General features: G+C 39.9%; 1 protein-coding gene across 1 annotated transcript in view; it reads left to right on the top strand.

The window, feature by feature from the left end:
* STIL (STIL centriolar assembly protein) overlaps positions 1-23,580 on the top strand; it is a 33,250-nt gene extending 9,670 nt beyond the window's left edge. Inside the window, exons 7-18 of the mRNA XM_045027012.1 lie at positions 1,444-1,691; positions 2,630-2,713; positions 2,846-2,932; positions 4,930-5,077; positions 6,411-6,520; positions 7,435-7,549; positions 11,428-12,510; positions 14,068-14,233; positions 15,658-15,883; positions 18,174-18,366; positions 18,876-19,132; positions 21,701-23,580. Of these exons, the coding sequence (XP_044882947.1) occupies positions 1,444-1,691; positions 2,630-2,713; positions 2,846-2,932; positions 4,930-5,077; positions 6,411-6,520; positions 7,435-7,549; positions 11,428-12,510; positions 14,068-14,233; positions 15,658-15,883; positions 18,174-18,366; positions 18,876-19,132; positions 21,701-22,532 (3,549 nt within the window). The 3' untranslated portion in view covers positions 22,533-23,580. The remainder of the gene's footprint in view (positions 1-1,443; positions 1,692-2,629; positions 2,714-2,845; positions 2,933-4,929; positions 5,078-6,410; positions 6,521-7,434; positions 7,550-11,427; positions 12,511-14,067; positions 14,234-15,657; positions 15,884-18,173; positions 18,367-18,875; positions 19,133-21,700) is intronic.
* Positions 23,581-25,455: the final 1,875 nt, after the last annotated feature.

Raw genomic sequence — 25,455 nt, 5'->3', positions numbered from 1 at the left:
CTGTGGGTTTTTCATTGCAGTGTAGGCATACCCTTTGTTGCTGGAGAAACTGAAATAATTACATCACAAGAAACAGCAAGATAAGCTGCAGCTTTCCAAACCTTCTGTTTACAATAGGACAGGATATCTAGTTACACTGGTTAGTTTTGCTGTTTTGAGAATTTTATTTCAAACTCTGATTTCAACGGAAGTCTGAGAGCTAATCTTAGGTTTCAGTCTGTTAGGATTTTTTTATCCTTCTCTAGTTCTCCAGTTGGTCCTTCAAGCAAAATGAGTAAGGCAAGCCATGATGATGATGATGATTTCCCCCTCCACCCCCCCAGTTAAAAAATAAAGCAGAAAAATACCTCATTCTTTTTTGCATCAAAAGGCATAAGTAATAAAAGTTTCTCTGATGTTCATCTTTAAAGAGAGAAATAATCAATTATACTATTCCTGTGCTTGACGTTGAACATGTGCTTAAGTCTTTATAAGATCAGACCCCAAGACAAGTTTGTATGATTGGTTTAGGACCCAGTTAACTTAGAACACAAATGTCAGGAATGCTTTGGTAGGGCATGTTGCACCTTGTATTGTTTGTGCAGCCCTTAACTCTCTCAATACTTTGTGTATTATCTAGACTATGAAAAACATTTAACGTGTTAGTGTGTAGAAACAGTATACCAGTAACTACAGATATGGTACATAAACAAAAGATAAGTTACATAGATAACTTGTGAAGTAATGTGGTAAACTTTCAAGAGTATGTGTGTAAACAGGATAACAAATGTAAATCTAGTAGGCTTAACAGCTGAACTAATTTCCTTTTCTACAAGTTGTATAAATGGGAGCTGTACATCTTTAAATATTTTAAGCCTAGCTTAAGTAAACCTCTTCCTTGCCAACTCTTCTGGGAGAGAAGGGATATTTGTTTTTCCCCAAAGGGGATACTTCAGCAAGTATAGCTGCTGTTCAAGGAAGCAGAGAATCTCGGGCAGCTAAACATTTTTTTTTCCTGCTACCCTTGCCTTGTGACTGTACTTATGGGGTGGCTCTTCATATCTTGAAAAAGCAATCTATGTTCTAGTGAATAATTTCCTTGTGATTGCACATCCATTTGTGTTATGAGGGTTTCTTGGATGCGAGCAATTGCCCTATTGCTAGGTTTTTAATAAGCTAATTTTTGGATCCTCCGTTTGCCCTTGTGGATTTTTTGTGTGTTCCAATTTAACATAGCTAACTACGCATTTTCATATATATATAATGGATGCGTTTCATATTACTATTTACTATGTTCAATACAGTCATGAACTGTTTGAAGAAGGGGCTGATCTTTTGTGTTTAAACAATGCCTGGCACAATGTTGGCCATGACACAGGCACCTAGGCATTACTGTAATATACCTATTATCATGTATAAATGAGGTGTATAAAGACTAATCTCACCACTTTTTGCCTGTCCTAGGAACTTCAACACAGTTTGTGCAGTAGAGACTCTTTGGATCTTTCCAAACTGCTCCCCGTAAGAGTTCACATTGCTTCAACAGAGAACATGGACAATCTAAACTTTGATTTTCACTGGGCAGCTGTTACTATAACAAATACTTTAGAATACACTCCTGTAAAATCTGTCCCAATTATTCCTACAGCCCTGGCAAGAAACTTGAGCAGTCATATGAATATTGCACAGATTCAGGGGACTTATAAATGTGGGTAAGTTCAATGTTAAAACTTTCAGGCATGAAGTGCTGGTCAGTTGAATGTCCTAGGATCAGTTAGGTGATGCAGGGAAATTATCTCCCATTAGTGTCAGTAGCTTAGCCTTCAGCTGTCATTATGAGGAGGAAGCAGGAAGGTATAAAGAATATTATTTCTGATTTAGCTTTCAGTATCTTGAATAAGAAAGCTTACACAGTGAGCACAGGAAGCTAGTTCTCCTGGAACAGGAATCGGGACATTCTGCACTGTTCTATTCAACTAGAGCTCTTGCTTTTGACTTTAGTAGGGGGAAGATCAGTCTACAGGAGGAAAAAAGAAAAACAATTATAGTTTTATTAGCTTTAAAAACAGTCTGTAGGTTTTTTTTAGATTATCGTATCAATATCAGTGCTAGACCCAGAAGTGAAGATCAGGCCATTTCAGTCAAAGCTCACCAATCTTAAACGCATTTGTAAGTACTCACAATAAGATAACATTAGAGAATCTTCATTTTTGTCTTATTGTTAATAGGGTGCACTGGGAACTTCATTTATGATCTACATCCAAAAATAAAGTAATTTTGAGTCTTCAGTGCTGTCAGGATTTTTGTCCTGGTTCCTTGACCATTCAAAATGTAGACATTTTCCCCCCCAACGTCCTTCTTTTATAACTTAAAATTTGACACATCTTACTACTTTTCTGGGTTCATCAGAGCAACCAATATATTAAGCTGACTGTAGTGGCTTCAGTAACAGCTTGGTGAGTTGCTGATAGCTAGGAAATAAGCTTGAGAATATCCATTCTTTCCCAAGATATGAGTACTTTTGCCACCCGAAGCCTTCATACAGCATCTTCTGAAAACACGCTTCCAACACAGGATTTTCTTTTTACTTTAAATGTTGTTCTGGACTTCCTCAGTCCTAGAACAAACACTTAGCCTGTTTATGTTCCAGATACCTTACAATGGACCAAACTCGAAAACTACTTCTGGTGCTGGAATCTGATCCCAAAGCTTATGCTTTGCCATTGGTTGGAATGTAAGTATTTGGCTAGTTTTGTATAATGCCTTTTCCTGATACTAGTATAGTTTTGTCATTTACTTGGATGAATGTTTAGTGAAGGATATAACAAATCCATTTCTAATGGCAGGTTTTTCCATTTCCCTTTAGTTGGTTGAGCGGCATCACTCATATCTACAATCCACAAGTCTGGGCCTGCTGCCTGCGTTATTTGTTCAGTTCTTCAATTCAAGAAAGGTAAATGACTTAAACTTTATTTGATGAAAGTATTCTTTGAGCTACTTAACATCAGATGCTATGGAAAACTTGCTTTTGGTTTGATCGTGTGCACCCCTTGATGGAATGTTGGCTCTATATAAGTGTAACCGGGTGAAATTGTGTGGCCTATGCTAGTAAGGAAGTCTGACTAGAAGATGATGTCCCTTTTGGCCTTAAAATCTATTAATATAAAAATAAATTACTAATGTACCTGAATATTAATTTCAGAAAATTGGCAAATTGGATCAGTATCTGTCTAATTACTTTTGGGAGGGGGGAGAATAGGTGTTAGTTTTTAAAATGGAGGACTACGCCTCCCAGTTCTTATTTTCCTGACTCTTAAGGCAGCTGATCTCTTCTCCTTTCCACTCCCCTCCGCAAACAGACATTATTTTAACAGTTCCTAGTACTCTTTTTTGTGTACCAGTTTTTGGTTTATCTGTCCCTGTTGTCTAACATTTTTTTACTCATGTTGTCCTTTCCTGTTCGTATAATCCTTCCAAGAACTTCCAGCACTACAAGTCAATGCTGGTTTTGGAGTCTTAACACTAGCAATACATACCTGTTAGCTATTTGTCACTGGTAGTGTTTTTTTCCCAATCCTTATGGGACAGAGTGCCACTCTGTTCCAGTGGGTTAAAAAATGCACTGCACTTCATGATTAAATGCTAAGAATGTAGTTCTGTGACCTGTTTGTACCATTCATTAAAATTAAAATTTGTTGTTGGCCCTTAAATTGATGGTTTGCCATTATCTGCTCCTGAAGGGACAGTCAACTTACAAATAGGTACAACATTTCAGACAGGTCAGATTTATGACAAGTGTTACTTGTAACAGTAATATCTATAATTACTTAAACTGAAAATTTAGAGGAAGATTTTGCTATTTCTCTGTATTTGACTGCACTTCATATAGTGCACTCTTTCTCTGTATAGTCAAGTTAGCAAGGGGGTAAACTGTCTAACTAAAAAGATCTTTATACATTCAATGGGGGAGAAAAATAACTAACTTAATTTTTTGTGTTTGTTTTTAATCAGGATGTACTAGTTTAAGGATGCTATATCACTTAATGGAATTCTGAAATTAGCCACATCAAAATTTTTTGACTTTCCCTCTTGATTGTCTTTGTTCACTTCTCACAAACATAAAGAAATCGGCAACCTGCAAATTAAATTATTTTCACAATATTTGAAAACTAATTTATGAATAAACTGTACCATTATCCTCAATCTACATTACTTTTTTCATTTGTTCTTGATCTTGGGTTTCTTCGTTTCAAATGCTGAACTGGACTTACACATCCAGTGTTCTTCAGCTGTAGAAAATATTAGTATATTTATAGGATTAAGTTAGCATCCTCCCCAAACACTCATTCCATATGTTCAATAGAAGAGCTCTACTGAGTGTGTAGAAACAATTGAAATACTTTATTTAAAATGGAGATTCACTGCTTGAACTTTTAGACGCAACCTAGCGATTAGTTAAGATGCTACAACATTGGACCTCAAAGCGTGGCAGTTCTGTCTTGACATCTGCTCTGTGAATGAGTTCCTCCATTTTTGGATGCTAAGTGATCCGACGAAGTGGGTATTCACTCACGAAAGCTCATGTTCCAATACGTCTGTTAATCTATAAGGTGCCACAAGACTCTTTGCTGCTTTTACAGATCCAGACTAACACGGCTACCCCTCTGATACTTGATCTAGAATAGTTTAAAAAAAAAAAAGGAAAAAAAAGCCCACAGTCTCCTTACTGTTCTCTCCATATAAAGCATCAGTGAAAGGTCTAGCTGTTTTTGTATGCAGTTCCATAGAACTCAGCTAAAAATGAGTATTGACATGTTTCGTCTTGATTAGCCAGATGTTCCTCATTTTTCAGTGAACCATACAGGAAGTTTAGTTGGCCAAGTGGATTTTTCCTGTTTGTAAAATACGTAAAAAAAAAAAAATTAAATGAATCATTTTTCGTGTTTCTAGGGTTCTTTCAGAGTCTGGAAGTTTCCTTATTGTTCTCTATTCGCTGACCCACAAGGAACCAGAGTTTTATGAGTGCCTTCCTTACAGTGGGCAAACTGAACTAGGATTTCAGCTACTAACAAGTAAAGAAACATTACATCTCTTCAAAGTAAGTAGCTTGGTTGACTAATACATCTTCAAGGTTATATTGTATTTTGATAAATAAAAGCTACATTGTAGCATAAAGTTAGAAATTTACTAATGTGACTTGCACAAATATAGTTAGTGTAGCTCTAAATCTAGGTTTATTACAGTAATTATTCTAATTTCCTAAGTTATGAGAGACTTAAAACCCAAGGTGTCTTCCAAAGTCAGCAATTGTTTGTAACTATCTAATCATAGCAAGTGCTAAAAAGCATTCTGCATATGGACAAACACCAAGAAGTTAAACTTGTCATGGCACAGCCCCTCCTTATGAATGGTCAACAAAACTCTGGGATGTAACAGATTTAGAAGAAATATGAGCAGTGTTATGCCACTAGCTTGTGTGTCCCGTGTACACTGTGTAGGTGGAAGAACAATCCTGGCTGCTGCATGATAGTTCTGGAAGGAGTAGTAAATTGTGTTGTCCCACCCCTTTCCATTTTCTAGTAACTGAGCAAAAAGGGGAAAATGTCAGGAATAGAGACTGGTTTGTGGCTTTCTTGCTGTTTTTAAGAGTGCAACTGCTATATAAGTACATGAGAGACAAGGTGGGTGCATTAATATCTTCTGTTGGACAACTTCTGTTAATGAGAGAGACAAGCTTTTGAGGTCGGTCCAGAAGCTGATCCAATAAGATATTGCCTCGCCCACCTTGTCTCTCTAATATCCTGGGACCAACACTGCATACAACAACATAAGTATATCTTCATTGTACTATTTTCAAAGAAATTTAAATTGCATCAGTAGTATCCAGCCTTTTCAGCCTGAGGTCCAGAAAGGTTAAGGGGCCACAGTCAATACCTTAACTCTTCCCTGGGCTCAGGCAGAGCCAGTCAAGCTCCTGGCCTGCTCAAAGTAGGGCTCCTACATCCTGGCAGGGAAGTAGGTAGAGGAACAGTCTGAGTTACTGTCTCCTGCAATGCTGAAGGCTGCCAGGAGGGGAATTGCTGAGCAGCTACAACAAGGAAGGGACAGCCTCTGCTCACTATTCATGATTCACACCAGATCTGCTTCTAGAGCTGCCGGGGAAGCAATGGGAGACAGGTGGGAGGCATCGTTACTGACTCCCTGTAGTGATGAGCCTGATTCATACACTTGAGTGGCAGATTTGCAGGGCATTTTACAGGGGATCGGTCTTTTAATTGGTAACCAAATACAAACTTTCTTCTGTTTTTGATAGCCATTATATAGCATGTCGGGGCAGCCGGTTGGATGCCACTGATTTGCTTCAAATTTCATTAATGCAACCCATTATTTAATTTAATTTAATTTAAACCCATTATTTAATTTAATTTCAGAATGTTGAACCTTCAGACAAGCACCCTATTCAGTTTGAGCTGAATGCAGAAAAACAAAATGCAGAAACTGAGTTCTTCAGCAGAGTTTCCATGAATCTTTCTATTAGAAGGTGAAGAATCTCTCTCAAGTGTCATATTTACACACAGTCTATTTCCAACATCTGTTATTGGGTGAAGTTCTTTAACCTGTGTTATGCATTTCAGGCTAGATGGTAATAAAATGGTCTTATCTGTCCATAAAGTCTATTAATTATGGCTCACTTGCACCTTACTTAACTTAATGGCTTTTCATGAAATAAGGTCTACAAGTTGACCATATGTTTCTAGAGAAACTCCTGCATGTACCTATACTAGATATATTATTGGCATTAAAGGCTTTTACACACTTAAGTGGATGTTTCTTAAAATATGGATCTCGTCTAGTGTGCTGTATGTTGTTGAGTGTTGGTGAGTTCCAGTTGTCCAAGGAGGAATCTGTAACAGAAAACTGCTTGTATTCGTAAAATGCCTTTTTCCTTCTTATTTGTCAAAGCTGTGAGATGTGCATAGCAGGAATCTTGGTTTTTATAAATCTACCTTGCCATCAAAGCTCGTAGCTAACAATAAGATGGCCTTTATTCTGCTTAAAGCCATATTATATATTTTTTCCTCAACTCTTCCTTCCCTATCGGTGTCTTACAGTGGGCTGATAAATCAGTGCCTTGGCTTTAAATGTCATCTGAAATACTTGTATCTGTCAAAGATTCTTTGACTCAAAACTGGATGATAATCCAGAAAGGGATATTTATTTTTTCCACATTTTTTTGTGATCCTTAGATCTCTTTTTGCCATCTCACACTTCCTAGCCAGTCAGAGGAGTGGTGTTTATCAATGGTTCTTCCAAACTGGTAACAGTAGTGCTCTGTAGATCTCCTGGTATGGACCACAAGTGAGAAATAGATAATGTCAGGATTCATGCACTCTGTCAATCCTATCTTCTTTAAAATAGAAGTTACACAAAGATCTTTTTTATTTTTTTGTTTAGTCCTCCTCAAGGCTCTTCCCCCAGCAAATTGTCAGTAAGTGATCATGACTCAGGTGTGGAAGATGAAGATTTATCTCCAAGACCCATTCCAAGTCCTCATCCAGTGAGTCAACAGGTAACTTCAGTTTTTCTATACTGCCTCTTTTCCAGGGATTCTGGGCATTTCTAAACATTATAGATGACTATTTCCTAACTCAAAAAGTGTGGCAGGGAACACACAGGAATTCTATATTTGACCGATATTATATTATATTTCTAACAGATGAAGAGGAAGTGATCTGAGAACTGAAAATTAATGGTAGCTTGGGTTTAAGTGATCATGACTTTATTCTGTTTGTACAATACAAATGCTATCAAGTCCAGACCAATGATATAGAAACTTGGTACTTTACTAGAGACAGTTTCACAAAGCTGAAAACAATTATGAGCCAGATCAGCTGGGAAAAATAACTTAATCAGAAAAATGTAAATAATAATTGGGAATCATGTAAGAACATCTTACAAGATGCCCCAAAAGCCACAATCACACAAATGAGGAAGAAGACCATGCTGTTTTAAAAAACTACCTGGTTTAGAGGAGAAATGAAGATAACTAAAAAAGATGGACGGAAGGAGAAGTTGATAGTTATCAATATAAATCAGAAGTTAGGAATTGTAGAAAATAAGGGAAGCAAAGGGAGATGAGAAATTTATGGCCAGCAGAGTTAAGAATGAGGTTTTTTTTGTTTGGTGGTTGGTTGTGGGGATTTTTTTTGTTTTTTAATATATCCAGAACAAAAAGAATCCCAACAATGGTATTTGGTCCATTACTAGATAGAAATGGTAGAATTATCAATAATAATGCAAAAAAGGCAGAAGTGTTCAATAAATCTTTCTGTTCAGTGTTTGGGGGGGAAAAACGGATGATATAGTCTCGTTGTATTGTAGTAACACACTTTCCATTCCAATAGGATCTGTGGAGGCTAAAGAAACAAGTTAGATATTTTAAATCAGCAAGTCCAGATAACTCGCTCTTTTAAAACTGTTGGAGGCAAATTGAGTAGCTCACTGGATCATTAATGTTAAGTTTTCAATAAGTCTGGGAGCACTGGGGAAGTTCTGGAGGAAGGTGAATGTTGTACCCATTTTTTAAAAGGGTAAACGGATGTGCTCTAGGAATTATTTTGGGGAAGTTCTATCGCCTGTTATACATGTTAGACTAGGTCAGGGGTCGGCAACCTTTCAGAAGTGGTGTGCCGAGTCTTCATTTATTCACTCTGATTTAAGGTTCTGCGTGCCAGTAATACATTTTAATGTTTTTAAAAGGTCTCTTTCTGTAAGTCTATAATATATAACTAAATTGTTGTATGTAAAGTAAATAAGGTTTTTAAAATGTTTAGGAAACTTCATTTAAAATTTAAATTAAAATGCAGAGCCCCCCAGACCATTAGCCAGGACCCGGGCAGTGTGAGGGCCACTGAAAATCGGCTAGTGTGCCGACTTTGGCACGCGTGCCATAGGTTGCCTACCCCTGGACTAGGTGATCGCAATGATACCTGCTGGCCTTTGTATCTGATCTCCCCCCCGTGAAAGAAAAGGGAAACAAATAATCATTTCTCGCCTTTTTTCAATGTCACCATATGTCTACTGCATGCTGCTGGTAGACGTGGTGCTGAACAGCAGCATCCCGTTCCCTTCCTTTCAATACCAATCAATCTCCTAGGGCTGGAAGGGACCTTGAAAGGTCATCAAGTCCAGCCCCCTGCCTTCACTAGCAGGACCAATTTTTGCCCCAGATCCCTAAGTGGCCCCCTCAAGGATTGAACTCACAACCCTGGGTTTAGCAGGCCAATGTTCAAACCACTGAGCTATCCCTCCCCCCATTTTTTTGGGCCTGATGCCGGGGAATCGGCTGAATCGCCCTGAAGCTGGATCATAGAATATCAGAGTTGGAAGGGACCTCAGGAGGTCATCTAGTCCAACCCCCTACTCAAAGCAGGACCAATCCCCAGGCAGATTTTTGCCCCAATCCCTAAATGGCCCCCTCAAGGATTGAACTCACAACCCTGGGTTTAGCAGGCCAATGCTCAAACCACTGAGCTATCCCTCCCCCCAAAGCTCACTAAAGCTGCCTCCCCCTCATTTTATCTCACTAAAAAGTCAGTGTTTCTTATTCCTGCATTCTTTATTACTTCATCACACAAATGGGGGGACACTGCCACGGTAGCCCAGGAAGGGTGTGGGAGGAGGGAAGCAACGGATGGGGTTGTTGCAGAGGCACCCCCTAGAATGGCATGCAGCTCATCATTTCTGCGGGATATCTGGGGCTCTGACCCAGAGCAGCTGTGCTCTCTGGTTCTCTAGTAGACTTGCCCCATATTCTTGGCAGGACTGACTCTATTTTTAGACAAAACACAAAGAAGGGAATGACCTGGGGAGACATTCCCATTTTTGTCCATGCGCCCCCGGCCAACCTCAGCGAGGCCAGCCAGGAGCACCCATGACAGCAGCAGACAGTACAAAAGGATTGATAACCGTCATCGCCATTTTCCAATTGCAGACGGTGATATAGGGCTGGTAACCGTCTCTGCTACCTTGCAAAGGCAAATGAATGCTGCTGTGTAGCACTGTAGTACCGTGTCTGTCAGCAGCATCCAGTACACAAACGGTGACAGTGACAAAAGGCTAAACAGGCTCCATGGTTGCCGTGCTATGGCATCTGCCAGGGCAATCCAGGGAAAAAGGGCACGAAATGATTGTCTGCCGTTGCTTTCACGGAGGAAGGATTGAGTGACGACATTTACCCAGTATCACCCGTGACACTGTTTTTGGCCCCATCATGCATTCGGATCTCAACCCAGAATTCCAATGGGCAGGGGAGACTGCGGGAACTATGGGATAGCTACCCACAGTGCAATGCTTTGGAAATCAACACTAGCCTCGGTACATAGACGCACACCGCCGAATTAATGTGCTTAGTGTAGCCGCGTGCACTCGACTTTATACAATCTGTTTTAAAAAACCGGTTTCTGTAAAATTGGAATAATCCCATAGTGTAGACATACCCTCAAAGTGCTTTGACAGACATAAAGTTTCACCACACCTTGGGGGAGGTAGACATGACTTTTCTAAGCTATCTACTTGGCAGCAGAACTGGAGGACCCAAGAATCTTGACTCCAAGTTCAGTCTATTCCTTGTTGCTGGTAATATAGTTCCCTTTGATGAAAAGCTGTAAAGTGCATTAGCGCTTGTAAATAGAAACTCTGGTGTTAGACTTGAACCTGCAGGGTAAAGCCAGCTGAACCATACTTGCCCTAAAGTTGTTAGGGAACAGCAGTATCTTCTCCCTTTTGGCAAGGGGAGAGGCAGCAGAAAAACTGACTAAACAGTACATTTCTGGGTGGGAAGATGTGAAGGTCCCCAGTCTACCAGGAACACCTGTTTTTGTTTTGTTTTGGGGTTTTTTTGTTTTTTTCCCCTCTAAATTCTATTCTGTGCTCCGAAAGCTTTTGAATGGGTGTATTTTATAAACATAAATACCCAGAAATCAGTAAATACCTAGTCATTCTAGACTTAAGTACACTAACTTAAAATCCCAACGTTAGGGATTTTTTAGCTGCCTGGGCTGGGAGTACTGTGAAGGGCACACTCCATCCTGAAAGGGAAGGACCACGCTACTCGAGCAGTCTTGCAGCTGTTTCTCTCCCAAACACCCATCCCCCAGAGTAACACATTGACTCTGTTAGACACAACATCCGGGCCTCCTTAGTGGCAGGAATTTTGCCTCAGAACAGGGCTTTTACAGGATTCCTATCTTCCCACTCTTGGCTCCCTGTTGCCTTGAGCACGTGGGGAAGAAGGCTTAATGACCTGAAGCAACATTTTTATCTGTCCATATTTATTTTGGCTAGGAGTTGCAGAGAAGTTGTGCTTTTAGAAACGTAGATCAGATAAGGTGACATGATGGTTCCCAAACTAGCTTCACTTCACTCTTATAACTGTCTCCTATCCAGGTTACTAAGATCCATCCTTCAGTTCCTGAACTCTCCCTTGTCTTTGATGGCAGCTTCATGGAACCAAAATCAATGTCTCAGCATGTGGAGACCATGAATAACAAAAATCAACCGCTGTTGGTACCTCAGCCTAATAAAAAGACCTATTCAACAGGACCATTATACCAAAATCAATGCTTTGATAACAATAAACAAAGCTTCAGCACCCATGCTAGACATTCTTCATTGAGAAGGTTACCGAGCCAATTAAACCAGATAACTCCAACTTTAAAACCTTGCAGAGGAAAGCAGCTGCCACTACAGCAACAGCCTAATTGTAGGAGAGTTGGCCTTCAAACAAGAAAGAGTTCTGGGTCTTCTTCCTCTTCATCATCCCCTTCTCCTTCAACACCTCGCAGTGGGCCCTCTCCTGATACATCTGTGCATCAACCCAGGATGCCATCTGAAAGACTTGTATCAAATCCTGATAGAGCTACACAAAGAAAAGGGGAACCTCCAGCAACGAGACACTCAACATCTAATTCTAAGCAGCCTCCTGGTGCCACACAGCCTCTCCAGTACAACTTTGCTTTTTCACATCAGAACTCAAGAAGACCAACAGAACTGCAGATGCCTGTCCCTCAAGTGCCATCTTGCTGTCCAGCCAGTGTATGTAGTTGTCCACTTCATGGACATATCCAATACAGTTCAACAAATGGTTGGCAAGGACTGGTTAAAATGGGCACCAATCATGCAGAAATCCAATCTGATGTTCCTCAAGAGAGCGCATATTCAGTTTTCCATCAAAATGTCACTTGTCCAAATATTTGTTGTAGTCCAATACATACCCCAAGTAGTTCTGTAACGCATGGGTACAATGGGAAAATGGGGAATTGTTCTCCCCTTGGTAGCAGCTTATCACCTGGGTCAAGACTTTCTTCACAACCAAGCCCTTGCCATCTCCAATCTTGTGCAGCACATTCGGAATGCACACATGCACCTGCCCCCAAAATGGGGTCAGATAATGGAATGATGGGATTATCTCCAGATGCTTACAGGATTCTTACAGAACAAGACAGGCAGCTGAAATTACTTCAAGCTCAGGTTTGTTTGGGAGGTTTTCTCCTCTGCCCTCTTACTCATAGATACACTCTGATAAATGTGTTCTGAAAATAACACTAATGAAAATAACTTGGTTATAGCTATCTTTTTTTGGTTGGAATAAGGGATCCTGTCAAATTGGGACCGAGTTGTCTCAGTAGGCAGCTCTACTAATGATTGGTCTCTGTTAAAGCAAATTGAAAGCAAATTCATTTGATTTTTCTAATTAGATTATTTTGGAATTGCAATCAAGTAACACAGGTAAATATTTGCTCTGCTTTCAGTAAACTGTTTTGTATTACTAGGAGATACTTTCTGGATGGGTAGAGACAGCTAAGATGCACAGATTAATGAGCCATGAGCTAGTTTGGAATTAATATAAATATATGGTGAAAGCACAGTGCATTCTAATGTGGTTTCTTCACCCATAACCAAATTTGCAACTTAATAGCTTATAACAGACTTGTGTGACCTTTTTTGAGACGTACGAATACCTCCATTGTTTGCAACATGCTGTTGAAATTGAGCAGGGTCAAAGCACTGGGGTTGGAAGTATGCTTTTCTTTTGGTTGTCCCATGGAATTCCATTCAGGATAAATTAAGTTGCCATTTTCCTTGTATCACTTGCATTCCTCCGGAAAATTGTCAGCCTGCCAAAATGGTAGGTGAACAAGAACATTCTAAAGAGCCAGGCTGCTTCCAGAGCAACTGTAGCAACAGGAGGTGGAGCCAAGCCAGACTCCCTTCCTCCCCCACCTCCTGATGGTACCCCCTTCCTCCACCATGGACTTAGCATGAGGTACCAATGGCCCATTCTCTTCCTCAGCCTGGCCCCCAGGATGATAGCCTTCTCCTTCTGCAAGCTAGTGTAATTCAAGTGTCAAGTTGAAGGTTCAGGGTTCAAACCCAGTGGATGATGCAAGAGGAAAGTGGAGGGACTGTAGTAATAACAGAACTTATCTGTTTTGTTTTTGTTTTTTAAAGAAACTAGGAAATGACATTGAACGAATATTATTTAGGTTGCAAAGATAAGCACTCCAAGGTTGATGCTAGATTTTTGGTTGGACATGAAACCTTAAGTCTGCCCCCTTATGCATATGCATTATGACACAGTATTTAATTACATGATCATGTACTGTTTTTCCACAGTACCCCGGCCTCCTTTAGTGAACAGGATGGATGCAGAAGGGGTAAATCTGACTTTTCCAAGCTTTCGTGTACTTAGCTTTGCAACCTAAACAAATTTTTTTTAACATGTTGGGAAGATGGGGGCTTCTAACAGGCATAGTGCAAATAGGTACATAAAAGCTTTTTGGTGTAGTTCTGCCAGCATGACCTTCATTTGCCTGCTATTCCAAGCTGAAAATAGACCCTATAAATCATGCCAAACTCTCTGACGGTAACTAAAATACCGTTAAACTTGTCTTGTATTACAACATAATCAGAATTTGAATCCAGATCTTCAGTAATCAAAGTCTGGTATGGTAACTCGCTGTCAACTAGCATCCTGAATTTATTATACTTGCAGTACAAGTGATACTCTCCTGATAACTTTTCCAGATCCAGCGTTTGTTGGAAGCACAAACTCTTCAACCTTGTTCTACTAAAACCACTATAGGAAACAATGCCCTACAGTCTGAGAAGCAGTTGGAATTTGTTGCCATGGAAACACAATCTTCCCAAGGTTTACACATGAGAAAAAGTGTGAGCATTGCTGTAAGCACAGGTAACACTTTTTTTTTAATTCCTTTTCAGAATGATAATGATATAAACCTGTTCTTAATGTTGTTTCGACTTGTGCCTGATTTTCAGAAGTGCTGAGCACCCACCCCTCTAGTCATACTGAGTCCTTTGTTAGGGGCTAAGCACCTCAGAAAATCAGGCCTGTCTTTTGGGAATTGTCATGCAAGGTCAAACAGGAGTTCTTTTTGACAAGGAGATGAAGGCTTTGCATTCAACCCATGACTCAGTCACAATAACTTTGGTCCCTTTCTTTATATGCAAAATGATGTACATATTCTTGCTTTAGGTGTAATAGTTCTAATCCTCTATGGCATACTATCAAATATTTATCCAGGACAACATTAAGGTTCTCCATTTTTTCCCGATACTATATGTTAGGTATTGATGTCATATCCTTCTTCAGGGGGAAATTGACTCCCTTTAATGTCAGTGAGTCACACAACTGAAGCCAGTAGGCCATGAACTAATGTATCTGGTCCTAATAACCTTTTTTACAAGCTTGTGGCTGGTTTGGATGGGGAGATAACTCCACAATCTTACAGATGGGCACATCCCATTCTTAGAAAGTGAATTTAGAGGGGTACAAGACTAATTGTATTCCTATCTAGTCGTTTCATTTGTTAAATAAAATGCAGCATTTATTTGCTAGTGTACATAAAGTAACACTTTTTAAATTGAAGAACAATGTTAATTTTTGCAATTATTTCATTAACTAAAGGCAACTTCCTCAGATTTTTTTTTTCCTGAACGGTGTTTTAGGACTTAGAATCATAGATTATTAGGGTTGGAAGGGACCTCAGGAGATCATCTAGTCCAACCCCCTGCTCAAAGCAGGACCAATCCCCAAATCCCTAAATGGCCCCCTCAAGGATTGAGCTCACAACCCTGGGTTTAGCAGGCCAATGCTCAAACCACTGAGCTATCCCTCCCCCCAACTTGTCAATTTAAAAACAAAAAACTAGTGAAAATAAAGCCAAACACAGCAATGGCTTTTATTTCTGTATAACTGTAGAGTAGGGGTAGGCAACCTATGGCACACGTGCTGAAGGCTGCATGCAAGCTGATGTTCAGTGGCACTCACACTGCCCGGGTCCTGGCCACCAGTCCAAGGGGCTCTGCATTTTAATTTAATTTTAAATGAAGCTTCTTCAACATTTTAAAAACCTTATTTACTGTACATACAACAATAGTTTAATTGTATATTATAGACTTATAGAAAGAGACCTTCTAAAAACGTTAAAATGTATTACTGGCACGCAAAACATTAAATTAGAGTGAATAAATTTAAGACTCGGCACACCACTTCTGAAAGGTTGCTGACCCCTGCTGTAGAGAATAAATTTATTGAAAAACAAGTGACCTTTTTGAAACTTAAAATCACAAACTGCATTAATTTTCCTCTGCTAGGTGCTAGCTTATTTTGGAATGCACCATGTGAAAAGCAAGAAGACTCTGTGTGTCCAGTTAAACAAGACAACACTGAAATATCTAAAGAAGATATAAGCATTTCTATTAACACTGAGCAAGATACAAGTAATACAAGTATTGCCTCCTCATTAAAGGCTGTTGATCTACCCAGCTTTGTAGAAAGTTGCCATGTTGCAGAAGAAGGAACTAACCAGGATGGACTCAGGTAAATATTTGATTTGAAAAATCTTGTTTGTGGGTTGATAGTACTCGTTCAATGTTTAGTTCACTCGCCGTTTAAGTAATGTCATGTAGAAGCAACTGACTTTTTTTACAGAACATCGTTGGTTGGCATCTGATTTAACTAAATGTTCTGTATAATTCCTTTTGCCTTTAATCCCGTCTCTGAAATCACTTGTGCAGATGTACCAAATATAGTTGTCTATGGCAGTCGGGCACCTTTGGTGGCAGCTGTTGCTGATGGCAGCAAAAACCCCCTAGGTAACTTTTTTTTTTTTTTAAATGCAGTGATCTTCCAAGCAATATTCTCATCCTCCCCTTAAATCACAAGGGGAAACGCTGCTATACTTAGCATTTTCCTACATGAGTTCTCCACTGCCAGTGTTAAAATTGCCTATGGTTCTCGGGCTGATTTATCCACAGGACTAGAGGGTTGAAGGTCATATGACTTGGTTATCTCCCTGGATTCTTCTGTGTTTCACACCTAATCACTGACTTTTTTTCCTCTTGTGTTCTCACTGTACTAAGTCAAAATATAGAATCTATTAATGTGGCACTAGAACAAGCCATCTTGATTACTTTTAAACCTCCAGTCATAATTTTACAATGATGTTAAGAAAATTTTACTCAAAGCACTTCCGGTATTAGAATGAGATTAGAGTTTTCCATGCATAGAGATTCTCAATCTTTTCCCGTGATAAAGAATCAAGTGTTTTTATTTTCAGAAGCTACATAAATATAAACTCCTGATCCAGTACATTTCACAGGTGTAAAAAGCTAAGTGAAGACATACCATTCCGGTCAGATTAAATTAGATGTCTAAAAATAGTCATACTGGAAAAAGGTTAGTCATTAAACTGATAAATTATGGATTGCTAACTAACTTGGGGCTCTGAATTAGAATTGGGGAAGAAGCATACACATGTAGTTTTAGTTAATGTGAGCATTGGCTCAATCAGTCCTTTTCTAACATGGCTGGTTTTAGAGAGAACTCTCTCGAGCACTGTTTTCTAACTTGGCTTTATACATGTGACGTATTTTGATTTCTTCATAGGAAGAATGCACAGTAGCATTGGGTTTTACCTGTTTGTTTTTGCTGGGGATAATGAATTGCTTCTCCTTGCAGTAATTGATAACCTACATTGACTATCTGGCACAGCACATGATTTAAATCTTATCTCTTTCAACATGCACTGTTGATTGGTTTGGGTTCCGATATTTCCGCTATCGTTCATGTTTGTTTCTGGGGGTCACCCAGAGATCTGTCTGGGACCCCAGCATTATCATTCCTTCTGGCATCAACTGTTGCACATTTGTAGATAACACCCAGATACAGTGGTTTCCCCATGCCCTCTGATAGTTCACTGTGGCGTATCTGCCTTTCTGATGTGTGAAGACTTGGAATCAGATTCTTCCCTGAAGCTCCTATTCATGTCAGTAACAGTGAAATTTTTCATCTGGACTTCACTTACCTTATTGTAGAAACCAATTGGGTGCGTAGCACTGTGAACATACCATCCTTTCAGCCAGGTTGATACTTTCTCTAAAACTAAAGTATGTGAAAATATCGGTGTGTGGTTTACAGTGAAACACCGTAACAATACTTGTCACTAATATTTGTGTTAAAGTGACTTTGAACTAAAAAGCAAAACAAACAAAAGAGTCTTATGGGCTTGAAGAAGCAATAAAGTGCTGACATTTTGAAAACTTGGATGCAGCAGGTGAAACAGATTAAGGCCAGAGGGAGGATCATTAGTTCATCTAGTCTGATCTCCTATGTAACACAGGCAACACAGTGTCGTCATGGTGAAAGTATATCTATCAGACAAACATTCAGTCTTGCTTTGAAGACTTACTGCTGGGGTGAACTCTGCATCACTGCACGTGCGCAGAATTCTTGTCCTCCACAGACTTCTTTGCTTCCCTGCAGAAAAATGCAGCTGTTGGTTCTTGTGCCCTTCCTTTTGGTAGATTAGTAACCAGTATATCCTCCCCATGAAGGTACTTGTATACTGTAATCAAGTCAATGCTTGATCTTCTTTAACTTATCAAAATCAGAGCTCCTTCAGCCTCTCAGTAAAGCACTTTTTTTTTCCAGCCCTTAAATCATTTTTGTAGCTCTTTGCTGCACCCACTACAGTCTTTTCAACATCTTGGAGAACAGTAAGAGAAATTGAGAGATGATGATATAATTTTCCAAGATTTAGATTCATAAGTTACTTTCAAACAAAGTAAAAAATCAATGGTGTATTAACTCATTGTTCTGTCTCCTTCAGAAATGAGCTAGTTTCCCCATCATGTGCTCCGAATTCACTGTTGGAAGAAAGTGTTAGCATGTGTTTACAGTCAGGACCCACGGAGGGAGCTAACTACCACATGGTGGCACCAAATGAACCACAAGCTGAGCATGCTGGTCCATCACTACCTAGACACCCATCCGATGATCAAAAGTTTTACCAGGATATATTGGTAAAAGTATTTTAACACAAACCCTTTAATATCTGGCAGTCTTTCATATCTTACAATTATTTGCCACTTGTCCTTCATGGTGTGTTCTCATAACCAGAATAGGCTCCATGCAATACACTACTGTGGCTTTCACATGGCTGAAACTGTGTATGGTTGTCACATGCATCTCACCTCTTCTCCATGTTTTCTGCAGTGCAAAAGAGAGGCAAGCTTGTGACTTGCTTTTCTTGGAGATTGAAATACTCATTCTGCCCTTCGCTCCCTTCTATGCATAAATGTTGTATTTTATTTTTGCATACCACTTAGTACACAACATTTAGTGATACCAATAGTTAACTTATTCTGGCAAACAAGTCACATTATTTTCAGATCTAGCTGTATGGTAGTTTGATTTGAAGTAAATATGCCATAGATAACACAAAACAGGATTCTGTAGTAAACTCCTTTGTCATGTTCCTGTGCCCTTGACTAGTTGGTCCACATGTGCTTATGCTTTTTCCCCTATATAGGGTCAAGTAAACCACTTCTTAAAGTCATCCTCTGAAGAAAGTGATCCTCCATCTACAAAACAAACAATAGTCGACAATGAAGGTACCACATGTCGGAATATTAATGACCCAAAGGAAAGGAGTTCAGTATCTGATCCAGGCCTGACGGATAAAGATAGCGTGATTAGTGCAACCCTTAAGCAATTAAGGAACCTTGGCGTAAAAATTGAATCACCTGACAAAATGAAGAAAAATGCACACAAAGTAGAGAATGCCAGGTAAAGTGTTAGCCTTCACTGTTCGTTCTCTTCAGAGAGAGAGACAAATAGGGACCAAGAGGCCCCAGCAAGCAAGTAGTGATGCAGAAAAGGCCTAATGCATTACCTCCAGGACCATGTTTTTGATACTCATGTACAGGGAACACAAGCTTAGTCTGACCTTTACAGCCTAGTTCATGCTAGGCACTACTAAAGCTGTTGGAAGAGAATGGTGGGAAAAGCTGGACTCCATCCAGATATTCCACACAGGCACTAGATACAGGATATCCCCTTAATTTTTCTTTAAAAAAAGAAAAAGTAGTAGTCTCAAACTTGGGTTGGGCAGTGCATAGCCACAGTGTTCCTGCTATCACAGGTTAAAAGACCAAAAGTGGTGTTTGATGCTAGATATATCCCAGTACAAAACTCTGAGGATTGCCAGAGGCTTTCTTAACCAATGAAACTTTTAAAGTAAAATGAATCTCTGTATGCTGTGTGGCTGTTTCAAGCACTCCTTTGTCTTGTATTTCACCGGTGTAAGTTTTAGTTGTCATCAAACTTGTGCATGAGACCAAACCTGGAGGGACAGCAAACACATGAGATGAGGACAGAACCAATCAATAAAGTAATATGGAGAGCTTAGAGCAGTGGGGAACTGGAGTCAATGAGAAGAGGTACAGGCCTGAACCCATGGAGAGGACATAGATTAAAAATGGAGGGTGGGAAGATAAAGGTTACCAAGGAGCCAACCCAGCTGCATTAAAGCAAGCTTTGTTTTCATCTTTATGCATCCTTAATGTGACCATGTTTCTTTATTCATGTAAACTAAGAGTTCTGGCTGCTGCAAAGAAGGTATAGTGGCAGGCAGGGGGGAGATGTCTGTCTCAAGAACTTCTCCCCAGTAGGAAAAAAATTGAGAATTGTTCTAACTTGCATTGCAGCAGGTGCTTTTACCAAAGTTTAAGACAGCCTGTATTACTGGCTGTATCAAACTTTCCCCACCATCACTCTCAAGCTTGTATTCTGTTAATAAGTTCCATTAACACGCTAATAGGTGTGAAACTATAAAACAAACTAGAGGTCTCTTTTCTTGATATCCCTCCTTTTTAAAAAAAAAAAAATCCTCCCTCCTTCTGTCATCTTTGTGGCTGATTGAGATCTTCTTTCACAATTGTCTCCATCACAGTAGGGAACAAGCTGAGAACAAGGCCCCTCCTGCTTATTTTTTGGTGGTCTATTTTTTGTTCTCACAAGTCCATCTTTCTGCACATACCACTGGAGTACATAGATGCCTTCAATTTTTTTATATTGGGGAAACTGGATTTATTAATCTGAAGCACATAGCCTGTAATAGATGAAGTAATGAGCACCAGTATCTTGGAGCTTGTCTTGACCATGTATTTTTAGGATTAGACATTACAAGAGTTTAGTGGAGCAAGGACAGGAAAGAGTGAACTTCCTTCACATACTGAAAGAGCTCTTGAAAAACTATATCTTTCCCAGTAACAATAAAAGTCTCTTAACTTCCCTTTTCAGGCTTTTGGAAATGGGTATATTGGAAAAATCTCTAGATGTCCTGGCATTATTTTGCCATAGAGACAAAAAAGCAGTCCTTAACCAGTTACTGGTTTACAACAGAGGCTGTCTTCCATCTGGATAAAAATATTGGGCTACGTTGCAGTATATAAACAATAGCCAGCTCTCACATTAGCGCTTTTCACCAGCAGATCTCAAAGCAATCACGAAAGAGTCCAATATGATTCCCATTTTTATAGGTGGGGAAACTGAGACACAGAAGTGCTGTAACTTGTCCAAGGTCACCCAGCAGGTCAGTGACCAAGCTGGGAATAGAACCGAGGTCTTCCGAGTCCCAGGCCAGTGCTCTAACCACTAGGACACATTGCATCTCTGGGTAGCGATCAACTAACTATTAATTAGTTTCTGGCTGGCATATTGAATTGTTGGTCTTAACTTACAAAGCCCTAAAGCCTGCCTAAGACTTCCTGTCACCATGTTACACTATTGAAGTTGTGATCAGCACTGGATCAGGGATGATTATTCTCAGTCCCCTAGTGCAGTGTTTCCCAAACTTGGGACGCTGCCTGTGTAGGGCTCCCACTGGCCACGTTTCGCTGCTCCAGGCCAATGGGGGCTGCTGGAAGAGGTGGCCAGTACACCCCTCGGCCCACGCCGCTTCCAGAAGCCCCCATTGGCCTGGAGCAGCGAACGTCAGCCAGTGGGAGCTGTGATAGGCCGGACCTGCAGGCACGGCAGGTAAACAAACCAGCCTGGCCTGCCGGGGGCTTTCCCTACACAAGCGGCGTCCCAAGTTTGGGAAACACTGCACTAGTGGATCTTTTTCTGTAATGTAGATACCATTAGGTAAGACACACAATTTTACTATGTGAGGGGTGTGTGTGTGTGTGTGTGTGTGTGTGTTAATTTATGTGAACAAATAGCCTGCTTAAAAGCCAGATATTTCAGCGAGTTTAGGAGGGGGGAAATGCACTTCACGGTGTTGGTATTCTGAAATGACATTCACACAGTATAAAGCTAAATTAACTTAATTTTTGGTACTTTGTGTTTTAGCGTATTGGCCTGCATAAATCCTGAAGCAGTGGTCCCTGGATTAAACTACATGTCATTTGTTAATGTCGGCATGAGTGGGTTAACTCCCAATGGAGTTGATCTGAGTATGGAGGCAAATGCAATAGCACTCAAGTATCTAAGTGAAAGTCAACTGATGCAGCTTTCTCTCAGTCACACAAGTGAAAAAAACCCTGAAGATTCATCTTTCCAAAACCCATTACATGCAAATATGGACAAGAGCATGATGAGTCTTAGCTTAATTTCACCAAACAATATGTCCTTTGCAACCAAGAAGTACATGAAAAGATATGGGCTCCTACAAAGCAGTGACAATAGTGAAGATGAAGAGGAGCTGCAAACTCAGAACTGCAGCATCTCTAGTACTAGCAAGAGTGAAGATGTGTTAGAGAGTAACTTTAAGCCCATGTTGGAGGGCTTTAACTTCTGGAAAGAATCTTCTGAAGGAGTTTGTGAAAGATTATCCATTAACCTGAAACCTTACAAGGAGTCAACTGGAAATTATTCTCTGTCAGAATCCAATGGTCCTGTATTGAGAAATATTACAAATGAGATCTTTCCTCCAAAAATACTACATCAGCCACATGAGAATTCACAGCAGATTCTGAAGGACTTAAAGCCAAAAACCAAACTTGTAGCAGGGAAAGTAGAGTTCACTCAGCAACCTGACCGGGAGAACCTAGGAAATGTTCAGATCTTCTCTGAAAATCTAGAAACTCCCACCCTTGAGACATTAAATCAGGCGGACAGCATGAGTTCAGTTGGTACCTTTCTCGATGTAAAACACCTCAGACAGTTGCCAAAATTGTTCTGAACTTTTTTTTCCTTTGGGGGGGGGGACTGGCAACCAGCATTTCTTGGATTTGACGCCTTCTGAAGGTTGAACAAGATTAGAAGAAGCCAATGATTACGTTGCCTTTATAGGTTACTTAGCTTTCTTGGCAACAAAGGACTAACAAAACTGAGTATGTCATACAGTGCTGGTCCACCAGATGCTCGGCTGACAAGGATTTGGCTGTCAGATTTTTAAAATACATATGTACTTTTGTTTACAATTTGGATACATCTTTAATATCCAAAAGGTCAATCAAGTCAGAATAGTCTGGACATAAGCTGTGGTCCAATATATTTTTAATGATGCCTGTTTCTTAACTTTTCAATTATTGCATTTTTTTTAAAGCATCATTAACATTTTTATACATTTGTGCCAACATTGAGCTATAGGGTATAATGTGTAGGTGGGAGTTTAAACTCAAATAGAATGAACGCACTGAAAGTCTACCCAAGCATATGGCAGGGTTACTGTATGTGGAAAAGCATAACCTTGACTTTAATTAGTATAAAATTATTTAAAGTTCAGCCACAATTGCACATATAATAGACATTAAATCTATCATGAAAACCCAAGAAGGTCAGTAAATTAACATTTAATGTTTATGCCTTTTTTGTGTTTTTTTCTGCTGAATGAGTGTCTATTTATTTGAAAAGTACACATTAATCATAAAAGGCCAAGCAAATCCATATGATACAAAACTGAACTATTGATCTGTTGCTTATTTATGTTTGATGTGGTGTTTAATCCTTGTTAAAACACTTACAATATGGCAATCACAGTTAACTGTTAAACGAGTGACTAACCTTAAGTAAAATTGCAAGTATGCTGTTTCACATGATTTTCAAACTTTTTAACAACTGAGTTCAAGAAAGACAAGCAAACTAATTGGTTTACTTTGTTTTTCTCTGTTAATATGTAAATTAACCTGTCAGCAACACTCTGGAGTGCATCACTGAAATAGCCTTTTCTTTTTTTTTTGGTAATCCTATAAGATGTATTACATTTGTTGAGTTCATGAATCTAATAAATTATTCATTCTTACTTTAACTGGTCCATTTCTGTAATGAGCTTTTAGATTTTTTTTTTGGTTCAATATTTTGGCTGTTGTCACTAGCTTCACTTAAGTTATTTACAATCTTAAATATAACTGAAAATGGCATTTCATGTACTGACTTTAATGGTACCCTCTCTACCTACTTTTTATCAGGTACTCTCCAGCCATGTTAAAAACAATTCTTCCTGAGCTCTGTTAATTCTGACCTGCAGCCTAGCTTCTGCTCAGGACTCCAAGAACAGCAATCAATTGTCATAGTCAATAGGAACCAAGCGCCTGATCCAGCTCCCGCTGAAGTCCAGTGCCATTGAATTCAGGGAAAGTTGGAATGAGTCATAAATGGGAAAATAAACTCCTCCCTAATGGAACTAGAGCCATCTAGTGTCTTGCTGATAAATCAGCATATTTATGCTAAATCAGCATTTAGTTACAACTTGTTTCAATGGAGGTTAAGTCCATTAATGGCTGTTAGCCAGGATGGGTAAGGAATGGTGTCCCTAGAGATCACTTGTTCATAACCTGTTAGGTTCACTCCCTCTGGGGAACCTGGCATTGGCCACTGTCAGTAGACAGGATATGGGGCTCGATGGACCTTTGGTCTGACCAAGTACGTCCATTCTTATGTTCTAATGCAAGATGGATCAATGACAGGCTGTGTATGGCAGTTGATCAACCCAGATTTCACCTTGCTTCAGGAGCAAAGAACCCCTACCTTCTTTCCCAACTGCTAAATTAGGGAGCAAAAAAAATTGCTTCCTAGAACTCCTTTCACTTTAAACCACCAAGCAAGCCATTGCTTTACCTCTGAACTCTTAGCAGGGATTTAATGCGGTGAAAAGGCGCTACAGTAGAAGCAGCAAGCTTTGTCCCTGCCACTGTGTTTCCACTGTGACCTCAAAGACTTTACAGAATAGAGTAGCACTACAAGGGTTGGCTAGGGGTTGTGGAGAGCAGGCTTTGTCAACACCACTTGCACTGGAAGTTTTTGCAGTGTGTAAAGAAGATAATCTTACTCCTTCCTCTCTGAATGTGATGTGAACCCTCTCTGGAAGTCTGGCTCTCTACTTGGCCCAACTGGAATCCAGGGCAGTAAATATATCTTCTGTTACAATTCTTAAGAATTTTTATTCTAGTTATTGTAAGCTCATACTTTAGAACAGAAGCCAGGTACTAGTGGTGGGATCCATACAGAGGATTTAGGCATTGCAACACTGAGCATCATGGTGCCTAGAAAATCCAAGAACAATACTATCATCCACAAAGCCGAGTTAGATGCCTAAGAATGAGATCCAGCTTGCTAGTTGGGTAGCTGCCTAAGCTAGCCAATGGGAGATGCTGATTCGAAGGGGGTGGGCTAAGTCCTGCCCCCTCTCACAGATAGGCATCTATCACTGCTAGCGGTCTGTGAACAGGAACCAGCTCCCCAGAGTTGGACACCTTAGGAGCCTACAGTTTTTTGCCAGAATAAGTTGGGTGCCTGTCTTGCTTTACACAAAAGAGCTGGAGGAGGTGCCCACCTTGTAACTTTTAGCCCAGTGGTTAGAGCAGTCACCTGAGATGTGGCAAACCAGCTTCAAATTGCCCCCTCTGGTAGAAGCGGGGACAGGATTTGACAGCAGTGTCCCACCTCTCAGGAACATGCTCTAGCCACTGAGTTAAGGGATATTCAGATGTGTGGATCTTTCTCCTGTTGAAGCTGTTCCACTGTGCATAAATAATTGAAAGGGTGATTGGAATGAGGGAATTGGACACCTCCCCACAATTACTCTCCAAGTATTTATCTGTAGTGGAACATTCTGATTTCTCTGCAATACCAGTCCCTTTTTCAGCAGAGCCCAACTTTCCTCA

The sequence above is a fragment of the Mauremys mutica genome, chromosome 8 (assembly GCF_020497125.1).
Source record: "Mauremys mutica isolate MM-2020 ecotype Southern chromosome 8, ASM2049712v1, whole genome shotgun sequence".
Taxonomy (NCBI): Eukaryota; Metazoa; Chordata; order Testudines; family Geoemydidae; genus Mauremys; species Mauremys mutica.
This window is presented reverse-complemented; position numbering and strand designations above follow the sequence as displayed.